Source organism: Plecotus auritus, assembly GCF_963455305.1.
Source record: "Plecotus auritus genome assembly, chromosome: 2".
NCBI lineage: Eukaryota > Metazoa > Chordata > Mammalia > Chiroptera > Vespertilionidae > Plecotus > Plecotus auritus.
The window spans coordinates 49,341,627-49,363,848 of NC_137771.1; the positions used below are offsets into that span (position 1 = coordinate 49,341,627).

Here is a 22,222-nt window from a genome sequence, read left to right on the forward strand (position 1 = left end):
TAAGATACTTAGGAATAAACCTAACCAAGGAGGTAAAAGACCTATATGCGGAAAACTACAGGACACTGAAAAAAGAGATAGAGGAAGATGTAAACAGATGGAAGAACATACCATGTTCATGGATTGGTAGAATCAACATCATCAAAATGTCCATACTACCCAAAGCAATCTATAGATTCAATGCACTCCCCATTAAAATACCAACAGCATATTTCACAGACCTAGAAAGAACTCTCCAAAAATTCATCTGGAATAAAAAAAGACCCCGAATAGCCACAGCAATACTGAGAAAGAAGAATAAAGTAGGAGGGATCTCAATACCAGATTTCAAGCTGTATTACAAAGCCACTGTCCTCAAAACAGCCTGGTACTGGCACAAGAACAGACATATAGATCAATGGAATAGAATAGAGAATCCAGATATCGACCCAAACCAATATGTGCAATTAATATTTGACAAAGGAGGCATGAGCATACAATGGAGTCAAGACAGTCTCTTCAATAAATGGTGTTGGGAAAACTGGACAGATACATGCAAAAAAATGAAACTAGATCACCAACTTACACCATACACAAAAATAAACTCAAAATGGATACAGGACTTAAATATAAGACGGGAAACCATAAAAATACTAGAGGAATCCACAGGCAGCAAAATCTCAGACACATGCCAAAAGAACTTTTTCAGTGATACTGCCCCTAGGGCAATGGAAGCCAAAGAGAAAATAAACAAATGGGACTACATCAAAATAAAAAGCTTTTGCACAGCAAAAGAAACCATCAACAAAACAACAAGAAACCCCACTGTATGGGAGAACATATTTGCAAATGGTATCACTGATAAAGGTTTAATTTCCAACATCTACAGGCAGCTTATACAACTTAATAAAAGGAAGATAAATGATCCAATAAAAAAATGGGCAACGGACCTAAATAGAATCTTTTCGAAAGAAGACAGAAGGAAGGCCAAGAGACACATGAAAACATGCTCAAAGTCACTTATTATCCGAGAGATGCAAATCAAAACGACAATGCGATACCATCTCACACCTGTCAGAATGGCTATCATCAACAAATCAACAAACGACAAGTGTTGGCGAGGATGCGGAGAAAAAGGAACCCTCGTGCACTGCTGGTGGGAATGCAGACTGGTGCAGCCACTGTGGAGAACAGTATGGAGTTTCCTCAAAAAACTGAAAATGGAACTCCCATTTGACCCAGTAATCCCACTCCTAGGAATATATCCTAAGAAACCAGAAACACCAATCAGAAAGGATATATGCACCCCTATGTTCATAGCAGCACAATTTACAATAGCTAAGATTTGGAAACAGCCTAGGTGCCCGTCAGCAGATGACTGGATCAGAAAACTATGGTACATCTACACAATGGAATACTATGCTGCCATAAAAAAGAAGGAATTACTACCATTTATAGACACCTGGATGGAATTAGAGAACATTATGCTAAGTGAAATAAGCCAGTCAATGAAAGAAAAATACCACATGATCTCACTCATTTAGGGATAAAAAACATTATAAACTGATAAACCAAAAGATAGTTACAGAGGCAGTAAAGCATCAAACAGAGTATCTAATTACAGCGGTAAGGTTAGGGAGAGGTGGGGGAAATAAGAGATCAACTGAAGGACTTGTATGCATGCATATAAGAGTAACCAACAGATGCAAAACATTGGGGGGTGAGGGCAGGTATGGGAGTGGGGTGGGGGGGGCAATGGTAAGATATGTACACATATAATACCTTAATAAAAATTTGAAAGAAAAAAAAAAAAAAAAGAAACAACCCAGTATTAAATGAAATGTAATTTTTAAAGGATTTTTTTTTTTTTTGCAAATTCATTCTTTGTAATTAGCAGTGATAAACAATAATGGTTCAACTCTGGATCAACAGATGTAACAGTACATAGTAAATGCTGAATAAATATTTATTGAATGAATTTGTAAATGAACTTACTTTATCCTATATCTAAAAGAACACATTTTAATTATTATGTACTTAAACCAAAAAAAAAAAAAAAGTCTTGAACAACTATCTGCTTTATAATCATGTCAACATTTAATTAAATAAAAATGGGTCTTCATTCTGTTTGAGTTACCATGGGATTCTTTATTGACCAGCAGCAAGCCAATCCTTTTTTTTGCTCTTTAAATCCAAAATGCCCATAGCCAACAGCCAAAAGGTCCTGAAAAACAGGAAATTGTATTTAATATAAGAGAGGGTGACATACAAATGTTTGCAAATGTACAAAGATGCATATTAATGAACTGTTATTATCACAGCATGATATAGCTGTTATATTTGAAGTTTGATTTTTTTCTTTTCCAAAATTGCATTATTACATTATAATATCCCTTGGGTTTTTTAGAATGACCAAATCATTTTGTAAAATAAAGACATTTAAGGTAAAGACAAGTATCATAAAATGATTGTGTCTCCTCCCTCAAAATTCATATGTAAAACTCATAATCCCCAATGTGATTATATTTAAGGCTTTTAGGAGGTAATTAAGGTAACATGAGGTCATAAGGGTGGAGTCCTAATCTGATAAAATCGATGGCCTTATATAAAGAGAAAGACACAGCAGAGCCCTCTCCACCATATGAGGACACAGACATCTGCAAGCCAGGAAGAGAGGCTTCCCCGGGAATAAATCAGCTGGCACCTTGATTCTGGACTTCCTAACATCCAGAACTGTGAGGAAACAAACTTCTATTGTTTAAGCCACCCAGCCTATGGTATTTTATGATGGCAGCCTGAGTTGATGAGTAAAGCAGGTCATTTCAAGACATGCTTATATAAGTATAAATAGACAAAAGTTAATAATTGCCCTGGCCAGTGTGGCTCAGTTGGTTGGGTACATCCCATGCACCAAAGGGTTGCCAGTTGATTCCTGGTCAGGGCACATGCCCAGGTTGAGGCTCGATCCCCAGTACAGGGCGCAGAAGAGGCAGCCAATTGATGTTTCACGTTCACAAAATGAAAAGACAACCCACTGAATGGGAGAACATATTCACCAATGGTACATCTGATAAAGGATTAATATCCAAAATTTGCAAAGAACTTCTAAAACTCAACACCAAAAATACAGACAATCCAATTAAAAAATGGGCAAAGGAGCTGAATATACACTTCTCCAAAGAGGACATACAGATGATCAATAGACATATGAAAAGATGCTCAACATCAATAATCATCAGAGATATAACTGCAGATTATAACCACAATGAGATATCACCTCAAACCTGTCAGAATGGCTGTCATCAATAAATCAGAAAACAAGTGTTGGTGAGGATGTGGAGAAAAGGAAACCTTGGTACACTGATGGTGGGAATGCAGACTGGTGCAGTCACTATGGAAAGCAGTCTGAAGTTTCCTCAAAAAATGAAAAATCAGACTGCCATATGACCCTGCAATTCCACTTCTGGGAATGTATCCAAATAAACTTGAAACACCTATTTGAAAGAATATATGCACCTTTATGTTCATTGCAGTATTATTTACAAAAGCCAAGATTTGGAAGCAGCCCATGTGTCCATCAGTAGATGAGTAGATAAAAAAGCTGTGGTATATTTACACAAGGGAGTACAAGTTGGCCATAAAAAAGAAGGAAAGCTTACCCTTTGCAACAGCATGGATGGACCTGGAGAGTATTATACCAAGAGAAATAAGCCAGTCAGAAAAAGACAAGTACCATATGATTTCACTTATATGTGAAATCTAATGATCAAAATACATTAAAAAAATAGAAACAAAGAACAGATACATAGATACAAAGAACAGACTGAATGCTGTCAGAGGGGATGGAAGTTGGGGGGCTGGGTGAAAAAGGTGAAGAGGTTTAGAAAAAACAATATGAGGAAATGGGGAATGGAAGGAGGTAGAAAAGGTAAAGAGGGGTGAATGGTGATAAAGAGACTTGATTTAGGGTGGTGAACACACAATACAATACACAGATAATGTATTATAGAACCGTACAGTTGAAGCCTATATAATTTTATTAACCATTGTCACCACAATAAATTCAATAAAATAAAATGCTAGTGTATTCAGTTTCTAAATAGAATTCATATGTGTTTATTACAGTTATTATTGATTTATTAAATCTCACTTATCTATGAGATGTTCTCAAGTATAGTATTATAAAGACAAATCCAAATTAAAAGGATTTTAGTTTATTAAAAATAATATACAGCCCAACCGGTGTGGCTTAGTGACTGAGTGTCGAATTATGAACCAGGGGGTCATGGTTCCATTCCTGGTCAGGGCAAATTCTCGAGTTGCAGGCTCGATCCCCAGTGGTGGGCATGTAGGAGGCAGCCGATCAATGATTCTCTCTCATTATGGATGTTTCTATCTCTCTCTCCCTCTACATTCCTCTCTGAAATCAATAAAAATGTATACCTTTTATGATGTGTTATTTAGGCTTCAACAAAAATGATTATAGACCTTCTGTTTTGTAATAACCATAACAACTAACATATTTGCACATAGCATCTTAACAGACGTGGCAATAAAATAAGGCTAATTCTTAAACATGCATAATACAATACAACTTAAACCAATAAATCAGTTTTGATCACTTTAAAAATACACTAAATATTTATTCCAAAGGTATTGCCATTACATAAAAGAGTTTCAGAATAACTAGTTGAGAATCATGTCTTCAGAAGTAGTTTATAAACCCCAAGAGAAAATAACTATCATTACTCTATAATCATCTCTTTTTTACAAGCAAACGAACCATTCCCCAATTTGATGATTCATTTAATTTGTCTCAAGATGATTTCTAGCAGTTAGTATTTAAAAGAAACCTGGAGGTGGATGTTTGGGTTTGAACTCCAGCTGTTTTACTAGATTGTGTAACTTTGGGCAAGTTGCTTATCCTTTCTGTGCTTCAATTTCCTCATCAACATAATGAAGCCTAACTCCAGAGGTTTTGTTTTGTTTTGTTTTGTTTTTATGGCTCTTTTCAGTTTATTGCATGAAGGAATTACACTAGTCCAAGTTAAAAACAGACCCCAAATGGTTACATTATACAAGCTGTGAGGTTTTTAAACTTGTGACAAGGGACAGAAGGGAAATTCTACTCATTGCAAAGAAATCCTCACTTAAGTTTCAGTGAGCCAAAAGCACTTAAAACCCATCAACCTTCAGCTGGTTGTCCTTAGCCAGTCCAATCTCGACGAGGAACTGGCATATGTTCTTGCACTGGTCACCCTGCAGCTGAATTACTTCTCCATATTCTGGATGCTCAATTACAGTACCATTGCAGGCAAATTTCTTCTTAAAGGCCTTCACTAGTTTCTTTTTATCGTAGTCATCAGCGATCCCTTGGACGGTAGTAAGGGTCTTCCTGCCGTTTCTCTGTTGAATTCTTATATGGATATAATCCTCAGTGCCAGCAGGAAGCAGATCATCACCCTTACTTGCATCAGCAAAGGGGTCGAAAGAGTGGAGGTTCTGGATAGCGGACATACAATACGATTCCTTTTCCTCGGTGGAAACGGCCTGTGGAAGGCTGCGGCGGGAGAAGGCGGGCAGGGGGGACAGAGCGTCGGGAAGCGAGGGGGGCCCAAAGGGGAGGTTGCTGAGTCCTCGGTGGTGCTCAGTCACTGGGGCCTGAGTTTTTGTATTAATACAAGTAAAATACAAATCTGGATACCTGAGTTTAGTAAATGTTGACATAAATCAATTATATACTATATTCTAGTTCGTTTCTCAATAACTGATTCAGAGAGTTTCTCAAGTACATCTATTAAGATAAAAATGGTGCCCTAACTGGTTTGGCTCAGTGGATAGAGTGAAGGTGTGAAGACTGAAGGTTCCCAGGTTTAATTCCCATCAAGGGCACATGCCCAGGTTGCGGGCTCAATTCCCAGTAGGGGGCGTGCAGGAGGCAGCCAATCAATGATTCTCTCTCATCATTTATGTTTCTATCTCTCCCTCTCCCTTCCTCTAAAAAATCCATCAATCAATATAGATATATATAAAAATAAAAATGGTAATGTATATTAAAGGAGAAAAACATTTTTCATAATTATATGCATTTTCCCTGTTTTGAAACATGAATTTTCTTTAGTCATTTTAAAACTAGGGGTTATGTCTAAATACTTGCCTAATATAAAAAAAAAAAACAAACAAACATATTCCTTAGGACTTGAAAGTTGCCCTTAAATGCTAGAGATGGAATTGTTAAAATATTCAATAACTTACTGGATTAGTTTTATTCCAGGCAAGGCTGCTCACATTGAGGCCTTTGGTTAAGTCACAGGAAAATGACCAAAGTCGTTCCAAATTGGCTGGTATTGTTGAGTGTTCTTCACCTATTTCTATTTCTTCTTCCTCTTCCTTCTTAATCTCTTCTTCTACCGCTTCAAGTTTTTTACCTTCTGAAAGGTCTTTAGGCTCGTCAGGTTGTAGTTCTAAAATTAAATCAAATAAAAAAATTATCGCCTGGCTGGCATGACTCAGTGGTCTAGCGTCTACCTATGAAACAGGAGGTCATGGATTCTATTGCTGGTCAGAGCATATGCCTGGGTTTCAGGCTCAATTCCCAGTGTGGGGCATGCAAGAGGCAGCCTCTCATCATTGATGCATCTATCTCTCTCTCTCTCTCTCTCTCTCTCTCTCTCTCTCTCTCTCTCTCTCTCTCCCTCTCTCTCTTTCTCCTTCTCTGAAATAAATAAAACATATATATATATATATATATATATATATATATATATAATTTTTTTAATAAGATTATTCTCTTCTAATCTATAGGACCCTGCCTAAAGCTCCAAACAGCACAGCATCTCTACCACCAACAATACAAGCACCATTGGATCTGCTGGATCATCTGGCCCAAGTGACAGGGTACCTTGAATAGTTCTGGCCAGCCCCGCTGCGGAATCTCCTATTCTTCTGGCCTCCCCTCAAAACCAGCAGCTTTTCAGTTCACTCAACAAATAAGCCGGAGGAGCACATCCAAATGAGGAATGCATTGCCTCCAAAATGCAGAGGTCCATTAGGCATTATGCCTCCTTTATGGTTGTACGAGGGGCTGGAAAAAAGTATCTCAATAAAAGTGTCATCAACATCCGTGTGCAGTGTTTTGTGTTGATATTAGTACCCACTTTTTTCTTACTCTTGGTGTTAAATAAGAAAAAAAAAGTCATCACCATACTCAAGGTCATACTCCTGTGTTGTTTTGTACAAGTTTCATAGTTTTGCATATTACATTGTGATCTATGATCCATTTTGAGTTAACTTTGGGGTATCTCGATTCTTTATTTTGCATGTAAATGTCCAATTGTTACAGTACTATTTCTTGAAAAGACTATCTTTTCTTCATTGCATTCTTTCCTCCTTTGTCAAAGATCAATTGACTATATTCATGTAGATGTTTTTCCGGACTGTCTATTCTGTTCTATTGATCTTTGTGTCTATTCTTTCACCAATAATCACTGTCTTAACTACCATAGCTTTATAGCAAGTCTCGAAGTCCAGTAGTGCCAGTCCTTCGACTTTGTTTTTCTCCTTCAATATTGTATTCACTATTCTGGGTATAATAGCCTTTTAAAAGTCCTTGCCTGCTTTTCCATCATCTTGGCAACTTTTTCACCTGTTTTTGTTGACTGAGTTTTCTAATAGCGTGGCTTATATGTTACTGCTTCCTCATACAACTAGTCTTTTATTTTTATTTTATTTTATTTTTTTTTTTTGCTGGATGCTTTACTTTGTAAATGTTATAGTATTGGAAGTCTGGATTGTGTTTTCTTCCTTTATACAGTGTTCAATTTGTTTTGAAAAGCAGTTAACTTACTTTCAGATTAGCTTGATTTTTTTAAAGCTTTTTGTAAAGGGTTGTTTGTTGGGGGATAGTGGTCCTAAACTAGACTTTAGGGTTAGTCCAGCCGTGGGCAAACTACGGCCCGTGGGCTGGATCCGGCCCATTCGGCTGTTCTATCTGGCCTGCGGAGCCAAAAGAGCGGAGGGTTCTCTTGCTCTCCCCTCCACTCCTTTACTTTGAATTTATATTAGTTCACACAAACACTCCATCCATGCTTTTGTTCCGGCCATCCGGTCCAGTTTAAGAACCCATTGTGGCCCTCGAGTCAAAAAGTTTGCCCACCCCTGGAACCCTACTGTTAAGGTATAGCTCTTCTGCATATGTACTGAACACCCCAGGTGTGCAATAAGGTCTCTACCTCTGGCCAGTCAGAACTCAAATGTCTCCCAGACCTGAGTAAACTCTGACACTAGTTCATCTTATAGCTCCTGGTGGTTGTTCTTTGTTTACTTTCTGCAATTTTACCCCAACATGCAGTTTTTGATTCAGGCAAAGACTCAATGGTAGATATATGCATTTTTTTCCTCTTCATAGCTTCCTCCTGCCTGATTCTTTATCCCACCAATTCCAGTCACCTCAGACTCTCTGAACTCTTATCTACACAGTATCTGTGTGTCATCATGTAGCAAAACTACATACTTTGCTACAATTCATCTCTCTGCCCTGTGGTCTCATAATTATCTACATTGTAACCAAAAGTAAAAGTACTGTTTCATCTTTTTAAAGTGGTCAACGATGGGTTCCACATTGCTATGATAAGCTTCCAGTTGTTATGGGCTAACTGTATTAAACTTGCCCTCCTACCATAAATAAATATAAAACTATATTTGAAATATGAGGTAACTTTGTTTTCAGGCATTAAACAATAGGCATTGCACAACTGAGAAAACCATGGTCAAGCACACTTTCAGCCTGGGACAATTACCTCACCACTGTGCTGGGAAGTGAGTGTAGCAAAACACAGCAGTCTAGCTGAGTTGAGGAGGCAGAGATAAAAATACACAAAAGCAGATTGTTACACTGAGTAAAAAAATAAAGACCAAACTACATATTGTTTATAGCAGACACATGTTAAACATAACAATAAAAATGTTATAAATAAAAGGAATAAGGATAATGCAAATAATAAGGATAAGAAAGTTAGTGAAGCTATTAATAATGTTATACAAATTAGGCTTCAAGACAGAGTATTACCAGAATAAGTAAGGGCATTTCCCAATCACGAAAGTGTAAATAATGATTTGTAAAAAGGATAGCATCCATAAGGCAGAATACTTTTAAGTTTGAATGTACCTGATAACAAAGCTCTCAAATATATAGAGCAAAATTAATAAACCTAAAGGGAAATATAAACAAATTTATAATCATAACTAGAGATTTAAATGTTACTCTCACATTGATTGACATAAAGAGTCAACAAAACATCAATAAATAAAGGGGAGGATGGGAGACATCTGTAATACTATCAACAATAAAATATATATATATGTTTTTTAAAGTCAATAAAGATAAAAATTGAAAATACTATCAACAATTTGACAAAATTAACATTTTAAAAATACCACACCAAATAACAACAGAATATAAAATCTTCTTGAGTATAAAACAGTCACCATATGCTGGGCCATAAAACAAGTCTCGATAAATTTCAAAGAATAGAAATCATATGGAATATGTTCCCTGACCACCACAGAATGTAAAATTAGAATTCAATAAGAAAAAATTGCTTAGCCCTCGCCATTTTGGCTCAGTGAATAGAGCATCAACCTGCAGACTGAAGGGTCCTAAGTTTGATTGGTTAAGGGCATGTACCTTGGTTGCAGGCTCCTCCCTGGCCCAGGCCCTAGTTGGGTCTTATGCAAGAGGCACCAATCAATGTGTTTCTCTCATGTCGATATTTCTCTCTGTCTTTCCCTCTCTCTAAAAACCAATAGAAAAATATCCTCAAATGAGGATTTTAAAAAAAAGAAAGAAAAAATAGTTTAAAAATTACTAAAAACTTAAAAATAAAAGAATACACCTCAAACTAACCTATTGGTCAAGAAAATCCACGAAGTTAAAAGTTAACTGAATAATTATGAAAACACAAGATATCAAAATTTGTAGGATACAGCTAATATGGTACTTACAGGTAAATTTATTGTATAAAATGCCTGTCTTAAATAAGAAAAAATATGTAAAATCAATGACAAACTTTCTATCTTAAAAAACTGGACAACTAGACTAATAAAAAAGGAGAAGAAAATTTACAAAAGAATATAAAAAATTAAATAGGTGATATCAATATAAAGCCTATAGCTATTAATATTAGGTAGAATTTGAGGAGAGGATATTATTATTTTTTTTAATATATTTTATTGATTTTTTACAGAGAGGAAGGAAGAGGGATAGAGAGTTAGAAACATCGATGACAGAGACACATCGATCAGCTGCCTCTTGCACACCTCCTACTGGGGATGTGCCCGCAACCAAGTTACATGCCCTTGACCGGAATCGAACCTGGGACCTTTCAGTCCGCAGGCCGACGCTCTATCCACTGAGCCAAACCGGTTTTGGCAGGAGAGGATATTATTAATAGCTTTATGCCAATAACTTCAACCACATAAACACAATTTACTAAAATTGACACAGATAGAAATAGAATATCTGAATAAACCTTTATCTGTCAAAAAAATTAAACTTGCAATTTGAGAATTTCTTATCAAGAAAACTCAGTTCCAGATGGGTTCACTGGTAAATTTTATCAAACAATTAAAGAAGAAGTAATACACATATTTTTGGAATATAGAGAATGAAAGAAAACTTCCAAAACTCATTTTATATGTCTATCATAACACTGATACAAAAACCCATCAAGGGATTTACAGGAGGAAAACATTGCAGAAGAAATATGCTGCATGAACTCAGTGCAAAATTCTTAACAGAATATTTAAAAATTGAATATACCAACATATAAAAAGGATAATACAATATAACCAAGTGAGACTTAACCATAAGGATTCACTTTGTTTTAGCATTTGAAATCAAGCAATGTAATTGGCTACATTGACATATTAAAGTAGAAAATTTATATGATCATTTTAATGAATGTAGAAAAAATTTTGGACAAAATCCAAGACCCACTTATCTTTAAAAATGTCTAGCAAACTAGAAAGAGAAGGAAATTTCCTCAAATCAATAAAGTGCATCTACAAAAAAACTGTATCTAATATCAAATTTAACAATGAAATATTGAATCTTGCACTCTAAGTCCAGGAACAAGTTAAAGATATTTGCAAACTTGGGGCAGGCAAATATTTCTTAGAGAGGACATGAAAAACATTAACTACAAAAGAAAAAGCTGGAAGAGAAGACCTCATCAAAATAAAAAAATTCATCAAGAGATAAATATATTGGCAAGCCATAAACTTAGAGAAGATAGTTGCAATACATGTATCTTTCAAAGAGTTTGTATCCAGCCCTAGCCAGTGTGGCTCAGTTGGTTGTAGTATTGTCCTGTTCACCAATAAGGGGCAGGTTCAATTCTCAATCAGGGCACATACCCAGACTGCGTGTTTGATGCGTGCAGGAGACAACAGATTGATGTTTCACTCTCACATCAATGTGTGTGTGTCTCTCTCCCTCTCCTCTCCCTTCCTCTCTCTCTTAAAGGGGTAGGGGGGAGAGCTTGTATTCAAAACATATAAAAATAAGTTCTGACAACTTGATTTTTTTAAAAAAACAAAACTCAATTTTAAAGTGGGCACAAAATATGCTCAGCCGGTGTGGCTCAGTGGTTAAGTGTTGACCTATGAACCAGGCAGTCACAGTTAGATTCCAGGTCAGGGCACGCCTCAGTATGGGGCGTGCAGGAGGCAGCCAGTCAATGATTCTCTCTCGACATTTATGTTTCTATCTCTCTCTCTCTCCCTTCATCTCTGAAATAAATTGTATATATATATATATATATATATATATATATATATATATATATATATGTATATATATATATACATTATATATATATGTATATGCATATATATGTATATATATATTAAAGTAGGCACAGAATAAAATTGCAAGTAAAAAATATTAATAAAAAATTTTAAGTAGGCAAAGGACTTGATCAAACATAACACAAAATAAGATATACAAATGGCCAAAAAAAGCACATGAAAAGTACTTAATATGACTAGTCTTTAGGGCATTAAAAAGATTGCCAACATCAGGTGTTATCAAGAATATAAAGCAACTGGTACTCTTATATTGCTTGTGGGTTGTAAGATGGTACAAGTACTGTGGAAAGGTATTTTTCAGTTTCTAAAAAAATTAAACATACTAGTAATTCTACCCAATGATCCAACAATTTTATCTCTAGGTAATTACCCAAGAGGAATGAAAACATGTTTACAAAAAGACACAACAATGATCATAGCAGCTTTACCCATAATAGTTCAAAACTGGAAACAGTCTAGGTACCTATCAACAGATGAATGAATATACAAATTATGAGTTTTTTCATAAAATGGAACAGTGCTTGGGGAAAAAGTAAACTACTTATATACACATCAACCTAGATGAATCTCAAAAACATTATGTTGAATTAAAAAAGCCCAACACCTAATGCTTTCTATAGGAACCCACTTATATGATATACTAAAACAGCTAATCAACAGTGAGAGAAATCAGGTGAATGCTTTCTAAGGAGGAGAAGGGATAAACTGTAACTGGAAAACTGCACAAGGGAACTTTTTTCTTTTTTTTCTTTATTGATTAAGGTATTACATATGTGTCTTTATCCCCCTATTGCCCCCCACCCCTCTCACTCATGCCCTCACCCCCCTCGTGTTGTGTCCATTGGTTATATACATGCATACAAGTCCTTTGGTTGATCTCTCTCCCTTACCCCCACCCTCCCCTACCTTCCTTCTGAGGTTTGATGGTCTCATGGATGCTTCTCTGTCTCCGATCTGTTTTTTGTTCATCAGTTTATGTTGTTCATTATATTCCACAAATGAGTGAGATCATGTGATATTTATCTTTCTCTGCCTGGCTTATTTCACTTAGCATAATGCTCTCCAGCTCCACCCATGCTATAGCAAATGGTAAGAATTCCTTCTTTTTTACTGCAGCATAGTATTCCATTGTGTAGATGTACCACGGTTTTTTAATCCACTCATCTGCTGATGGGCACTTAGGCTGTTTCCAAATCTTAGCTATTGTAAATTGTGCTGCTATGAACATAGGGGTGCATGTATCCTTTCTGATTGGTGTTTCTAGTTTCTTGGGATATATTCCTAGAAGTGGGATCACTGGGTCAAATGGAACTTTTGGGATTGATGGATATATTCCCTATTTCTATTAGGGTATTAGTTACACAGGCTTATATATTTTCAAAATGTATCAAACTACATAGTTAAAATATCTGTATTTCATTGTGTGTAAATCTTATCTCATTAACAATTTTTCTATGGTATTTTCATTTCTTAGATATATTTAAAGAAGTGAACTATCAACAGTCTTGTTTTAAAAATGTCAAAATGCACAGTATAAAGTAAATTTCAACCTTATAACTCTTTAAATATAGGATTAAAAGTTTATGTATGTGATAAAACGTTAAATATCAACCCGATATGAGAGAAAGGACATAGTTTTTTAATATTCTTGGATCTATGTAAACAAAAGGTTTACAACCATTTGTCACACATGCTATTTTGTAACCTGACTTTTTGATGTAGGCATATAGAAGTTTGATTTTGACTTGAAAGATCAAGAAAGATTTCATGAAGCAGTTTGCTCTAATGCATTCATGAAAGATGGGAATACAATAGGCAAAGATGATGGGCGGACTGACAAACATAGTACAACTAAAGGTAAGGCAGGAATGTTCAGGTTTTGTTTGGGGATTGTCAGGTAAGTATAACATGGCTAACTTTTAGGGTCTCCAAAGTCATACCGTGAGATGAAATAGTCTGTGGCCATATTACAAGTATCTTTGTAATGGGAAGGTTCTGAAGTTTTTTAGCAGTTAAATGCCATGTTCAAACCTGTGTTTATGATACATCAGCATGTCAGGATGGTAGAGAGAAAAGAATTGGAATGGAATCAAAAGATCTTGATTGAATGCCTAGCTTTGTCATAGACTATGTAACCTTATAAAGTTTCTATAGCCTTTATTTTGTTCATTCAAGTATTGAAAGGTTGAATTAGATAATCTCTAAAATCCTTCCAAATATTTGAGAACTTGTGAGATGGAATTTGTAGCAATGAGAAGAGGAGGAATGACCCTGAAATAAAATTAGGAAGAGGTAATAAAAGCCAGAACCTTGGAGGTATCAAAGGCAATGAAAAAGGAAGTTTGAATATGAGAGAATATTTAATGCAGGGCCAAGGGAGCCACAGATGCTTATGAGTTTTAAATCAAAGGAACTACGACTTGCTGTGGGCCCTCTAGTCTGAATTCTGTTACTTGCATTTTTAGTGCTGAAAGCTATATAAATACATCTTCTGGTAAGTGATATCCCAGTTGATATTACACTTAGAAGTAATAAAACCATTTAATTTTTAAAATTAGTTGAGTTTGTTTAAATTTTATTTTTAAAATACCTTTTAAAATAGGAAGCTGACGATAAGCTGCAAGTTTGGGCTGAAATACGTTTTCCATTAGAACTCGTTCCATAAAAAATAAGTCCTGATGAAACTTTTCAGATTTGAATATTGCTTCTGAGTGGTCTTCTTCTTCATTGTGCTTTTTAGCCAGAATTGCATTTTCTATTTCCATTATAGAACTAGCTTCACTATCTGTAAAATGCAAACATAATGTAATGATAAAATAATCCAAATAATATTAGATGATTCATGCATCCTAAATATTAAAAAATGACATTTTGTCATTACTATTTGTCTTCTTCCAGGATTCAACAACTTCAGGAGACATTTGTTGAATAACTTTTATGTACCAAGCACATACAAGATATACATATATTACCTCATTTTGGAATTCTCAATCATTCAAAAATGTACTATCTTCCCAAAGATAAGCAATGATAACCTCATGAGGTAATTTTCACTCATGTCTATACATTTTTATTCCAATTAAAACAAAAGAATCAGTTTCAGATAAAGGTATGATCTGACTGTTGCTTTATAGGAATATCATACTACTACTGTGTTAATTTTTTATTGATGCTAGAGTAATTTATCAAAAACTTCATGGATTAAAAACATGCAAACTTAGAGTGCTGTAGGTTGGCGGTTTGGATGCAGGTCTCACTGGGCTAAAACCAAGAAGTCAATAGGATTATGTCTTTCTGGAGTGTCTTGACGAGAATATTTTTTCCTTGTCTTTTCCAGCTTTGGACCCACCCACACCCTTCCCCCATCTTCAAAGTCACCAATATTACATCTCTCTGACCTTCTGTCATTGCATCTCTCTCTGACCACAGCTGGGAAAGGTCCTCCACTTTTATATACATGGGATTAGATGGAGCTCATTTGGATAATGCAAGGTCATCTTCTCCTTTGAAGACCTTTATTTAATCACATCTGGAAAGTCGTTCCTGCCATGTAAGGTAAGGTATTTACAGATTCCAGGTGTTGGGATGTATACATTTGGGGGGAAGTATTATTCTGCCTAGCACGCACTTAGCAGACGCTTACTTTAAAAAACAAATAAAGAAATTAAAACTTCCAAAGCATTTGGAAAGATGGCTGTTGACGGGAAGGCTGACTGCAAGATAATGTGTGAATGAGAGAACAAAGGCAGAGTGTGTGGTCACACGGGGAGTGTTTGTTGGAGAGAGACAACTACATAACCAGACACCTGGAGAAGAGAGATCATGGGGAGACAAAGAAACAGCCCGCATATGAAAGAAAAGCAGGCATCACCAGAAAAGGAAGTAAACGAAATGGAGGCAAGCAACTTGTCAGAGAAAGAATTCAGAGAAATGGTCATAGGGTGGATGAAAAGAATGGAAGACAAATTCGACAATATGTGTAAGAACCAAGAGGAAATGAAGAAGAACCAAGAAGAAATGAAAAATGACATCACTGCTATGAAGAACTCAATAGAAAGCATCAAGAGTAGACTAGAAGAAGCAGAAGACCGCATCAGTGAGCTAGAAGACAAGATAGGAAAAAATACCCAAGTAGAGCAACTTAGAAAAAAAAAATTAAAAGGCAGGAGGAGAGCCTAAGGGAACTTTGGGACAACACGAAACGAAACAACATACACATAATAGGAGTGCAAGAAGGAGAGGAAACTGAGCAAGGACTAGAAAACCTGTTTGAAGAAATAATGACAGAAAACTTCCCTGATATAGGGAAGAAAAAACCCACACATATCCAAGAAGCTCACAGAGTCCCAAACAAAATGAACCCCAAAAGACCGATGCCAAGGCACATTATAATTAAATTTGCAAACACCAACAACAAAGTAAGAATCTTAAAAGCGGCCAGAGAGAGACAGAAAGTTACCTACACGGGATCCCCCATCAGACTAGTGACTGATTTCTCAACAGAAACACATCAGGCCAGAAAGGAATGGAATGAAATATACAAAGTCATGCAAAGGAAGGGTCTGAATCCAAGAATACTGTACCCAGCAAGGCTATCAATCAAAATTGAGGGTGAAATCAGGAGCTTCACAGACAAAAAAGGATTAAGGGAGTTTATTACCACCAAACCAGCAATGCAAGAAATGCTAAAGGGTCTGCTGTAAAAAGAATAAATAGGAAGCAAAGAAGGAACACAGGGGTAAAGAAGAAACATGGCGACAAATAAGCACCTATCAATAATAACTTTAAATGTAAATGGATTAAACGCCCCAATCAAAAGACATAGGGTAATGGATTGGATAAGAAAACATGACCCATATATCTGCTGTCTACAAGAAACCCACCTCAGAAAAAAAGACGCACACAGACTGAGGGTGAAGGGATGGAAAAAGGTTTTCCAGGCAAATGGAACTGAAAAAAAAGCTGGGGTAGCAATACTTATATCTGACAAATTAGATCTCAAACTGAAGGACATAACAAGAGATAAGGAAGGCCACTTCATAATACTAAAGGGAGCAATCCAACAAGAAGAAATAACTCTGGTAAACATATACCCACCCAATACAGGAGCACCCAAATACATAAAATAACTCCTGGAAGATATCAAGGGAGAGATTGACAGCAATACAATCATAGTAGGGGACTTTAATACACCACTATCACCATTGGACAAATCCTCTAAACAAAAAATTAGCAAAGAAACATCAATACTAAATGACTCACTAGACCAGATGGAATTAATTGACATCTTCAGAACATTTCACCCCAAAGCCACAGAATATACATTCTTCTCAAGTGCACATGGGTCATTTTCAAAGATAGACCATATATTGGGTCACAGGGAAAGTCTCTTCAAATTCAAGAAGATAGAACTCATATCAAGCATCCTCTCAGATCACAGTGGCATAAAACTGGAAATCAACTACAATAAAAACAATCCAAAAAAATCAAACACATGGAGACTAAATAGCATGCTATTAAACAATGTCTGGGTTACCAGAGAGATCAAAGAAGAAATAAAAAACATCATGGCAACAAATGACAATGAAAACACAACAATCCAAAATCTATGGGTCACAGTGAAAGCAGTCTTGAGAGGGAAGTTCATAGATCTACAAGCCTACTTCAGAAAAACAAGAAACAATGGTAATAAATTACCTAACCCTACAACTCAAAGAGTTAGAAAGAGAGCAACAAGAAAAGCCCAGTGTAAGCAGAAGGAAGGAAGTGATAAAGATCAGAGCGGAGATAAGCGACATAGAGACCAAAAAAACAATACAAAAGATCAACAAAACCAAGAGCTGGCTCTTTAAAAGGATGAACAAGATTGATGAAACTCTAGCCAGGCTCACCAAGAAGCAAAGAGAGAGGACCCAAATAAACAAAATCAGAAACGAAAGAGGAGAAATAACAGACCCCACCAAAATACAAAGGATTGTTAAAAAAGTACTATGAACAACTCTATTCCAACAAACTGGACAACCTGGAGGAAATGGACATATTCCTAGAAAAATACAACCTTCCAAAACTCAATCAGGAAGAATCTAAACATCTCAATAGGCCAATAACTATGGAAGAAATTGAAGCAGTCATCAAAAAGCTTCCGGCAAACAAAAGCCCAGGGCCAGACGGCTTCACAGGGGAGTTTTACCAAACATTCAAGGAAGAACTAAAACCTATCCTCCTCAGACTATTCCAATAAACTCAAGAGGAAGAAACACTTGCAAGCTCATTTTATTAAGCCAGCATCACCTTAATACAAAAACCAGATAAAGACAACACAATGAAAGAGAATTACAGGCCAATATCCCTGATGAACATAGATGCCAAAATCCTCAACAAAATTCTAGCATATCAGATCCAGCAGTACATCAGAAAGATCATACACCATGACCAAGTAGGATTTATCCCAGGGATGCAAGGATGGTACAATATCCGCAAATCAATAAACATGATACATCACATAAACAAATTGAGAGATAAAAATCACATAGTCATATCAATTGATGCAGAAAAAGTATTTGACAAAATCCAACACCCTTTCTTCATAAAAACTCTCAGCAAGGTGGGAATAGAAGGAGCATACTTAAACATAATAAAAGCCATCCTATCTAATAAAAGACTAATATGCAAATTAACCATCACTCCACTACACCCACAAACCACGCCCACCAGCCAATCAGGAGCAAGTATGCAAATTAACCCAACCAAGATGGCTGCAGCCAGGGAGTGAGCAGGAGGCTTGGGTTTCCCTGGAAATGGAGGACACCAAGCTTTCCGCACACCCTGGCCAGCCCAGGCCTCCACTCAAGGCAACAAAGTTTCAATTATAGAAGATAAATAAATCCCAACAAAAATGGCTACAGCCATGGAGCAAGCAGAAGGCTTGGCTCTGCTCAAGGCTACAATGTTTCAATTATAGAAGATAAATAAATCCCAGATACCAGGGACTCTGCTTGGGTCGCCAGGGGGCATGGCTGGCCTGCAAATCACCACAGGCCCCTTGCCCAGGCTGCCCCATGCCCCAAAGGAACCCCCATCCTGATCCGGGACACCCTTCAGGGCAAACCAGGTGGCCCCCACCTGTGCACCAGGCCTCTATCTTATCTAATAAAAGTAATATGCAAATTGACCATCACTCCAACACAGAATATGGCTGTCCCCATGTGGTCAAAGATGGCTGCCCCCATGTGGACACAAGATGGCCACCACAAGATGGCCAGCAGGGGAGGGCAGTTGGGAGACCAGGCCTGCAAGGGAGGGCAGTTGGGGGTGATCAAGCCTGCAGGGGAAGGCAGTTAGGGATGACCAGGCTGGCAGAGAAGGGAAGTTGGGGGCGACAAGGCCTGCAGGGAAGGGCAGTTGGGGGGGACCCAGGCCTGCAGGGGAGAACAGTTAGGGGTGACCAGGCCTGCAGGGGAGGGCAGTTAGGAGCAAACAGGCTGACAGGGGGGAAGTTAGGCATCAATCAGGTTGGCAGGGGAGTGATTAGGGGGTGGTCAGGCAGGCAGGCAGAAGCAGTTAGGGGCAATCAGGAAGGCAGACAGGCAAGCAGTTGGGAGCCAGCAGTCCTGGATTGTGAGAGGGATGTCCGACTGCCCCTTTAGGATCACGCCTAAATGGGCAGTTGGACATCCCTTGAGGGGTCCCAGATTGGAGAGGGTGAAGGCTGAGCTGAGGGACACCCCCACCATGCACGAATTTCGTGCACCGGGCCTCTAGTATATGATAAACCACAACATCATACTCAATGGGAAAAAACTAAAACCATTTCCACTAAGAAGAGGAACAAGACAGGGATGCCCAATCTCACCACTCCTGTTCGACATAGTACTGGAAGTATTAGCCATTGCGATTTGCCAAGAAGAAGAAATAAAAGGCATCCAAATTGGAAAAGAAGAAGTAAAACTGTCTTTATAAGCAGATGACATGATATTGTACATAGAAAACTCTAAAGACTCCATCAAAAAACTATTAGACTTTATAAATGAATTTAGCAATGTAGCAGGATACAAAATTAATGCCAAGAAATCTATGGCATTTCTATACACCAATAGTGAACTTACAGAAAGAGAGACTAAAAAAGCAATCCCATTTACCATCGCACCAAAAAAATTAAGATACCTAGGAATAAACTTAACTAAGGAGGTAAAAGACCTATACTCAGAAAACTACAGGACACGGGAAAAAGAGATAGAGGAAGACATAAACAGATAGAAGAACATACTGTGTTCATGGATTGGTAGAATCAACATCATTAAAATGTCCATACTACCCAAAGTAATCTATAAATTCAGTGCACTCCCCATTAAAATACCAATGGCATATTTCACAGACCTGGAAAGAACTCTCCAAAAATTCATCTGGAATAAAAAAAGAGCCCGAATAGCCGCAGCAATCCTGAGAAAGAAGAACAAAGTAGGTGGGATCTCAATACCAGATTTCAAGCTGTATTACAAAGCCACTGTTCTCAAAACAGCCTGGTCCCGGCACAAGAACAGACATATAGACCAATGGAATAGAATAGAGAGCTCAGATATTGACCAAAACCACTATGCTCAATTAATATTTGACAAAGGAGGCACGAACATACAATGGAGTCAAGACAGTCTCTTCAATAAATGGTGTTGGGAAAATTGGACAGATACATGCAAAAAAATGAAACTAGACCACCAACTTACACCATACACAAAAATAAACTCAAAATGGATAAAGGATTTAAACATAAGACAGGAAACCACAAAAATACTAGAGGAATCCATAGTCAGAGAAATCTCAGACATATGCCAAAGCAATTTCTTTACCGATACTGCTCCTAGGACAATAGAAACTAAAGAGAAAATAAACAAATGGGACTACATCAAAATAAAAAGCTTTTGCACAGCAAAAGAAACCATCAACGAAACAACAAGAAAGCCCACTGTATGGGAGAACATATTTTCAAATGTTATCACTGATAAAGGTTTAATCTCCAACATTTACAGGGAACTCGTGCAACTTAATAAAAGGAAGATAAATGACCCAATTAAAAAATGAGCAATGAACCTAATTAGAAACTTTTTGAAAGAAGACAGAAGGAAGGCCAAGAGACATATGAAAACATGCTCAAAGTCACTAATTATCCGAGAGATGCAAATCAAAACAACAATGCGATACCATCTCACACCTGTCAGAATGGCTATCACCAACAAATCAACAAACGACAAGTGCTGGCAAGGATGCAGAGAAAAAGGAACCCTTGTGCACTGCTGGTGGGAATGCAGACTGGTGCAGCCACTGTGGAGAACAGTATGGCGTTTCCTCAAAAAACTAAAAGTGGAACTCCCATTTGACCCAGTAATCTCACTTCTAGGAATATATCCCAAGAAACTAGAAACACCAATCAGAAAGGATATATGCACCCCTATGTTCATAGCAGCACAATTCACCATAGCTAAGATTTGGAAACAGACTAAATGCCCATCAGCAGATGGGTGGATTAGAAAAGTATGGTACATCTGCATAATGGAATACTACGCTGCTATAAAAAAGAAGGAATTCTTACCATTTGCAGCAGCATGAAATATAAAGAAGTTTAAATTTTAAAAATTTGGCTCTCAAATTTTTTAATGGATCTGGAGAGCATTATGTTAAGTGAAATAAGCCAGGCAATGAAAGAAAAATACATGATCTCACTCATTTATGGAAAATAAAGAACATTTTAATCTGATGAACAAAATATAGATACAGAGGCAGTAAAGCATCGAAGAGATTGTCAAATTACAGCAGGAAGGCTGGGGAGTTTTGGGGAGTAGGGGAAATAGATCAATCAAAGGACTTGTATGCATGCATATAAGCACAACCAATGGACACAAGACACTGGAGGGGGGTGGAATGAGGGCATGCAACAGGGGGTAGCGGAGGTGGGGGAAGGTCAATGGGGGAAAAAGGGAGATATATATACTACTATATGTAATACTTTAAACAATAAAAAAAATAAAAATAAAACTTCAAAAAAAATAATAAATTAAAAATAAATAAATAAATAAATAAATAAATAAATAAATAAATAACAAATAAAGGAAAATCCTGCTTCCATAAAGATGGCCTAGATGTTTTTGCCTGTTCCTCCTGCTAAATGCAATTAAAAATCCTGGAAAAAAATATATATTTCATGAGAAGGCTTTAAAAGTCTTTGGAAGAGGAAGGTAGAGCAACTAGATAGAGTCCTCAGAACCCAAGGAATGACACCGTTGTGAATTCTCTGGGTTTTCTTATTGCCACATATATTCCAAACATAAAGCTGAAGAAGCCGGCAAAGTTAATGAAATTGAATTTGTAATTGTAAATCCCACCC

At 37.0% G+C, this 22,222-nt stretch overlaps 2 protein-coding genes across 2 annotated transcripts in view; both read right to left on the minus strand.

The window, feature by feature from the left end:
- DNAI4 (dynein axonemal intermediate chain 4) overlaps positions 1 to 22,222 on the minus strand; it is a 78,884-nt gene that overhangs the window by 24,502 nt on the left and 32,160 nt on the right. The window contains exons 8-10 of the mRNA XM_080655743.1: positions 14,438 to 14,632; positions 6,235 to 6,443; positions 2,117 to 2,203 (exon numbers count right to left, since the gene is read on the minus strand). Of these exons, the coding sequence (XP_080511869.1) occupies positions 2,117 to 2,203; positions 6,235 to 6,443; positions 14,438 to 14,632 (491 nt within the window). The remainder of the gene's footprint in view (positions 1 to 2,116; positions 2,204 to 6,234; positions 6,444 to 14,437; positions 14,633 to 22,222) is intronic.
- LOC308242161 (eukaryotic translation initiation factor 1-like) lies at positions 5,155 to 5,523 on the minus strand (the record flags this gene model as incomplete). Its single annotated transcript, XM_080656032.1, has 1 exon — positions 5,155 to 5,523. The coding sequence occupies exon 1, from the start codon at positions 5,494 to 5,496 to the stop codon at positions 5,155 to 5,157; it is 342 nt and encodes a 113-aa protein (XP_080512158.1). The 5' UTR covers positions 5,497 to 5,523.